Genomic DNA, 7,387 nt, shown 5'->3' with positions numbered 1-7,387 from the left:
GACACAAGTTTTACTGCAACAATATAAAACAATAAAAATTCATGAATACCACTTTAATGTCAATCAATCCACAGGGCTAAAGCTAGAGAATAAAAACAGGTTGTCAACCTAGACTTCAAAACCCTTTCGGAGGAGGACTGTCTGATATGTAACTGAAGTTTACTCCAGAGCCTTGGAGCCACCACTGACAGCCACCCTGAATCTTCAACCAGGAATTGGAGACTGAAAGCAGCAAGGATTTCAGAGCGAAGAGGGAGTGTGTGGACATAGGTAGGCTGGTGGTGACCATTCAAAGATTCAATCGAAGAAGTTTATAAGGAACAAGCAGTCAGTGTAGTGTGGTCGATGTCAGGTTAACATGCTCACATTTCCGTTTATCCTTCAAAGACATCCAAGCAGATTTCTGTCCTGGCTGAAGATGAGACACCGCACTCTGACTATCCTGGAATAAGATGGAGTTGCAGTAATCTAGCCATGATGTTATAAATGTGTGTACAAAAGTTTCCAGCAAAGGTCTAGAAAGAAATGGTTTCACCTTGGATAAACGTTTTGTGGGCCATTTCCATCTGTACCGGGTCGGCCCGGGCCGGGTAGCGTAGGTTGTTTGCATATCTGGGTGGCCTGGTATTTTTCCGGGCCAACCAAGGCTCATTCTCAGCCCTCTTTTCGAGGGGGTCTGCTTCAGGCCGACCAGGGCCAACACACCCACTGCTGACAGCAGATTCACACCTTCCATTAGAGCAAGCCTCTGATTGGTGGGTAGAATCAGCCCACATGGGCTTAAGGCAAGGATGTGTGGAATCAACCGGGCCAGGCTGGGGCCGACTGGGGCTACCCGGCCCGGGCTGACCCGGTACAGATGGGAATGGCCCATTAGATGATATAAAGATGACCCCATAGCCCCCTTTTTATGACCATTAAAACCAAAAAGAACTGTTATCCGTTTTTAAACACTACATTGGTACTCAAGTGGGAGTTAAGCTCACCGCAATCAACAATTGAGGCATCAGTGAAAGGCCTAAAATATACTGCCTCTGTGTTATGTTTAAATATATGTGTTACAGTTCTTGCTTTTTGTCTCAGAAATCGGACGCTGCAGTGGACAATAAGTGGCTGTGTCTCAATTCAGGGTCTGCATCCTTCGAAGGACCCAGCCCACCCGGCCGACGTGGGCTGCGTCCTCCGTCGGCCGAGTAGACCGGATGTTAACGGCTGTGAATTTGGACAGGCCTAGCCTTCATGAATTCCCGCCTCTCCCTCGGCGAACGTTCCGTCGCCTAGCAACCGTGGAACCGCGCTGAGCAGAAGGGAGAAGGAAAATGGTAGCGCTTGAAGCATTATTGAGCTTTTTAATAATTTCCTTGCTTCTGGAGGAGTTACAAGAGATGTATCGACGGCGAAGGCATTTTATATTGCTCAGGCTGAGAAGCAACAATGAACAGGTATTGTATTTTCTATTAAGTAGCCTTTACCTATCGGCTATAGCTAGCTTACTGGATAGTTTTAGCTACTTCTTACAGGTTGCAAACATACTCCGTATTAAAATCGAACCTTATACTCAAATACAACTTCAAATCTTTTATACTTACTCAACTACAAAAGCTCCCCACCAAAAGAGTTACTCAAGTAAGAAGAAAAACAATGTGAAAATGGCTTACATAACAAATAAATCATTCTAAAATATGGATGTCATTAAATAACAAATAACTGTAAGCAGAAAGAGTACATTACACTACCTGTAGAAGGACATCTAGTGAACGAAAATAAAAACTTTTTATATGACTTACAAAACTTAATTATGGACAGCACTTTCAAAACATAATTGATCTTTTGGTCTTCATTGCATACATTGTTCAAAAGTTAATTTTTTAGAATTGTGAAAGAATACCATGAATATGTACAATATTATCACATTTACAATTACAGCTTTGAAATAAAACTTTATTTGTTCTGTATTTCTCTTTAACCAGACTAGACCCAGATACTGCAGGATTAACCTGAGTGTCCCAGTCCTGGACCGTTTCTTCAACCAGCAAGATCCGAGACCAGACTTTCGTCTGAGCAGGGAGTCCCTTTCAGTGCTGCTGAATCTGCTGAACCAAGATCGGCGTCATGGTTGGGGTGCCACAATTGAGACCCTGGTGTTTCTTTTCTGGTTGTCAAGTGGAGCATCTTACAGGGTGGTCTCCAGAGCGTTCGGGATACCTCGTTCGACTGTCCACCGCATCGTCCACAGAGTCACGGAGGAGGTTGTGGCCATTCGCCACCAGGTCATCCACCTTCCAAAGACCCCTGAAGACCTGGAGGTGGTGTCCCAGGGGTTTGCAGGGCTGGCACGGCACAGAGCTTTTGTTAAAGCTGCAGGTGCCATCGACGGCTGCCACATCAGGATCAAGCCTCCAAGCGGCCCTGATGGTCACTGCTACAGGAACAGGAAACTGTTCCCCTCTATCATCCTGCAGGCTGTGTGTGACCATCAGGGCCGCTTCATTGAAACCTACGTGGGCTGGCCGGGGTCGGTGCACGACTCCAGGGTGCTCCGCCACAGCCCCCTGAACAGGCAGTCAGTCTACCCTCCTCCAGGGCACTTCATCCTCGCAGATGGTGGGTACCCATGCCTGCAAAGCCCACTCCCACTCATCACTCCCTACAAACGTGGGAATCTAGGTGTGGCTGCCCAGCGCTTTAACAGCCATCATTCCAAGGCACGCTCTGTGATGGAGCGTGCTTTTGGAATGATGAAAACCAGGTTCAGAGCCATCTTCCTGCAAGCGCTAGAGGTCCACCACACCTTTGTGCCTCACGTAAGTGTACGAAATATTGATTTTCACATTTCTTTGAAATAAATTTAAATTAATTATTTTATGTATTACAGGTTGTTACCGCTTGTGCCATCCTCCACAACATCTGCCTCAGTGCTGGAGACTTTGTGGTGGTGGAGGATGAGCCTGAGGAGGATGGTGGAGATGATGAGGGGGAGGCTGGCTTGGAGGATGTCAGCGGTGCACGCTGGTGGGACCAGCTGTGTTGTGAGGTGTCTGCCCTGGAGGAGGTTCCACTGGACCATGACTACTGTTAACAGGTAACACATGAATGCATTTTTTTAAATAGCCTAACATTTCACCAATAGTATGTAGATTTTGTATTTATTATCTCCTATTTGTCTATTTATGTTTCAGTCTTGGTCATGTAGCAGCCGTCGACAGCCAGCCCTGCAAACCGATGGACGATGCAGTGGACAGTCAAGATGAATCTTGAAGCCCTCTGCAGACCACCCAGTAGGATGCTTCACTTGTCAACCTGAAAAGAGCAGCCACGGGTCTCAGCTCCAGCACTCCATCCATGAGTCATCTGTTCAGCAGATCCAGCATCCCTGTTAGAGACTTCCTGCTTAAGTTTTTGAAACGGTCTTGGAACAGGACACTCAGGTTAATCCTGCACCTTATATTAGATTTTTCTATTTTGTATGTTTCCCTTAAATATTTTGTGTATATATGTTCAAACATGTTGGATCTACGTTTTTGTAAATAAAACTATTAAGTTTGATCCATTTCTGCATTATTTTCTATATTACATTATTTGTTTATTACATTTAACAATACATGTTAAGGAAAATAATCTTCAAGTTCATTTTAATACTTTCTCAAGACATTCTCAATATTTTAATATTGCTTTTAGAAGCAATTCAAATGCACCCACAATAGGCTGTTTTATGTTTGTTTTTTTAAATTAAAATGATCAAAATAACGCACTAAAACAATGTTTTTGGGACTGTTGGAGAGCTAATTCAGAGAAAATAGTTTGTAAAGCTTAGCCTGAGCAAAGATGTGATAACAGTGTTTAATACTTTCTAAGGGTCTTAATTTGACCCAAACTGATTGATCACCTTTTAAGACTTTTCAAGGCCCAGTGGATACCCTGTAATATTAAACAATTCACATTTGTAAACAAAAATAAACTTCAAGAGTTTAAGAACTGATTTTATTTAGATTATAACATTTGTTAGATACGGCTAATCTTTACTTATCATTTTTTCAAGCAGACTAAAAAGCTTCCCAAAAGTCTCCCTTCTCTCCTGTGCCCTCTGCTGCTCTGCCTCCCTCTGCAGCCTCATATCTTCTCTGATGAGCTCCAGAAGCTGGTCATCGCTGTCCCTTCTCCTTTTTCTTGCACCCTGCTGACTTCCTCCTGGCTGACCATCTTCATCCTCACTCTCCTCCCTTTCCTCCACTGCTGTACTTGGCCCTGGAGTGTCCTCACGGATAGAGGCAATTAGGACAGGCGGACTGATAGAGGGTCTCTGTCCTAATAACTCATCCATGAGGTCAAACCAGGGCCAAGTAGCAGCAGTGGGCTTCCCACTAACCCCCTCTCCTGACCCTGGATACTTGCAATCCTAGGTAAAAAAATAAAATTATGTCATTTTACACAAATACCAACAAACATGTTTAAACTTTTTAGATTTAGCATGTATTCATGTTATATTTTTCCACACACATCTACATACTTTATTTTTTTCTTTAAATTATCCCATTTTTTTTTGGCCTGGATGGGGGTCACCTTCCCCTGGATGGACATTTTCTCCAGAATACTCCTAACATGTAAGAAAAAGAAACAGGAAGAGAAAAGATAGAGAAAAGGAGGACAACGGATTATTCCTTTCATGTTTTGGCAGAAAAAAATGAACTCAAACGAATTTTTAAATAAAATATGACATACCTCCATGCCACAGACGCCGAATGCTTTGCTCCGGTGAACATGTGGTCCATCTCCGCTCGAAGCTTTATGAATTCTTGGGTTTTGTCTTTAGTCCCTAAAATATTAAAATCATGGTGAAAACGTAGCGGGAGAAGTGCGACACCGAGCGGCCGAACATACGAGCCAAGACCGCAATACAAGCACTTCTACGGTAACATTTCTAACGAAAAATGTTCGTGTATAAAAAAAAAAAAGCCCTTACCCTAACAGTTTTCAAGTTTATACTTACATTTATACGTGCTATCTTCTCCAACAGCTCCCGCTTCACTGTCCGCCATTGTTGTAAAAGTTTTTCTGCCGGCCGGCCCGCAAGGCATCTTGGGAAATGCTACCTGTTGAAGGATACACCCGACCCATCCTTCATTCAGGCGAAAAGAAGGCCGCATTCGTCGACCGCATTTGAAGGAGTCTTCGAATTGGGACAGGCCTAGTCGCGGCGCTGTGACGTAACCGGCCGACGAATCCGGCCGAGGTAGGATGCAGACCCTGAATTGAGACACAGCCAATAAGTGCTTTACCTCCTCCTCCTACCTGCACAGCTGCACTCACTTGGGTTGATCACCTCCTGAGCAGCATAAAAGGGAGAGCTGCCAGGGGTAAGGGAGAGACTGGATCTGTGCCAGTTCTCTCATGTGCGCCATTTGTTTGTGTTTTAATGGCTTTTAAATGGATGTTAGTTCTTTAAGCTTAGTGAAGCTTAAGAGCTTTTAGAGGTTTTTAACAGACAAGGGACCAGAGTGCTGGATTCGTCTTGGCTCCCAAACTTGTGTGTAAGTCAGCGGACTTTGATTGTGAATGTTTGGGAGCATTCGGATGTCTGTTTTAAACATAAACCCATGGCCATTTTAACAATGTGTTTTAAGTACTTTTAGATTTGGAGCTTTTTGTCATTTCAAAATCATTTTAATAAAATCAATGTTTACGATTTCCACACCTGAAACACTTGCCTCTGTGTGGACGTAACAATATGCATGAAGTTCTCAGCAATCCAAGTTTTAATTTCTGTTGAACAATCTAAACATTTTTTAATAGTCATTTATTCATTTGTTCATTAAATTATTCATTTAGCACCTTCTATGACCTGGAATTGGACACAATGTTAATGAAGGAGAATCCCCAGAGGAGTAGGGGATATACTGCAAACAGAAGGGGAACTAAAACAGAGTCCTGAGGCACGCCCCAGTGGAGTCCCACCCAAGGAGAGGAGGATTCACCCATCCTAACACAGAAGCTCCAGCCCTGAAGGTAGGAACAGAGCCACTGGAGGGTTGGTCAGTGATCCCCACCCAGTGCTGCTGTCAGATGACCATCAGACTTGTCCAGTGTTAAACACAGCTGGCAATGAAAAATAAACTAAATACCATGCTTGCACAAGAAGCCACCTAAGGACATAATGTATACAGAGACTAACAAAGGTCCAAATATCGAACTTTTTAAAATCCCACATGGCAGATGTTCATATCTGAATAAGCCTAAGCCCAAAACCTAAACTTAAGTGAACACATTCCCCCACAATGTTCATAAAAGAAAATAAGAAACAATTCAACATCCTACAGACTTGCGTAATTGAATAATGAGTTTATTGAGAAATGGACTATATCAGTGGTCTTCCTCAGAGCTTCAGAAAACTATAGTGTTAGTTGAAACATTGACAAATACAAGGCAAAAACAACTTTTTGCTGTGTTAAAAAAACAAGTAACACAGTTAGATGAAATACAGAGTCAACATACAATAGAGAATGTGACAATGCCGGCATAACTGCAGACGCAGTACTGTTCCGCCTGTTGATCTCGCCAACACATTCTCACACCCGAAGTGGCAAAAACTGATGATGGGTGACCAAGCGTTTGTTTCCAACACGTTGGGAGTCCCAACACGTTGGGAGGCACCGCGCGGTGCCAGAGCGTAGGTTTCTGAAGCCCACGTGTGCATGCAAATTTCACCAACATTTAACCTCTAACCTCTTGCTATTTAACCTTCCCCTCACCCCCATCCTAACCTTAACTCAGTTTCCCATTCTAAACTTCTTGTTAACCATGTTGGAGAGGGACGTTTTAACTAGGAACAAAGTTTTGCATGCACACGTGGGTTAAGGTTAGGATAGGGGTGAGGGGTGACAAAGAAAAGGCCACAATTTGGAGAAATCTCCGTTTTACCGCGGGTGTTGGAAAGCGACGCTCTGGCACAGCGCATCGCCCCCCAGAATGTTGGAAACAAACGCTTGGTCAACCATCGTCTTTTAGCCACTTCAGGTGTGAGAACGTGTGGATCTCGAGCTCCATCTTTCCCTCAGTCATGTACAAGACCTCGAGATACTTAAACTCCTCCACTTGGGGCAGAACCTCATCCCTGACCTGGAGAAGGCATTCTACCATTTTGCGACTCAAGACCATGATCTCAGATTTAGAGAAGCTGATTCTCAGAATGGTGTAATTGATTGTTAAATACTAAATGCATTCATTTTGTAGATTCTCACACCGTTTTTCGCAGTTTTTTTCTTATCTGGATCGTGCTTATTCTTTTACATATAGGCTCTGCTGGGCTTTGATGCCACATAAGCTTTCATTATTTTCTGTTACAGACTTAAAGTGAAGTAGGAAGCATGCAAATGTTCTATCAGCCTCAGTT

At 43.5% G+C, this 7,387-nt stretch overlaps 1 protein-coding gene across 1 annotated transcript; it reads left to right on the top strand.

The window, feature by feature from the left end:
* Positions 1-1,168: 1,168 nt before the first annotated feature.
* On the top strand, positions 1,169-3,076 carry LOC129160119 (putative nuclease HARBI1). Its single transcript, XM_054737276.2, has 2 exons — positions 1,169-1,442; positions 1,971-3,076. The coding sequence occupies exons 1-2, from the start codon at positions 1,320-1,322 to the stop codon at positions 2,844-2,846; spliced, it is 999 nt and encodes a 332-aa protein (XP_054593251.2). The 5' UTR covers positions 1,169-1,319; the 3' UTR covers positions 2,847-3,076.
* Positions 3,077-7,387: the final 4,311 nt, after the last annotated feature.

This window comes from Nothobranchius furzeri, chromosome 15, assembly GCF_043380555.1.
Source record: "Nothobranchius furzeri strain GRZ-AD chromosome 15, NfurGRZ-RIMD1, whole genome shotgun sequence".
NCBI lineage: Eukaryota > Metazoa > Chordata > Actinopteri > Cyprinodontiformes > Nothobranchiidae > Nothobranchius > Nothobranchius furzeri.
This window is presented reverse-complemented; position numbering and strand designations above follow the sequence as displayed.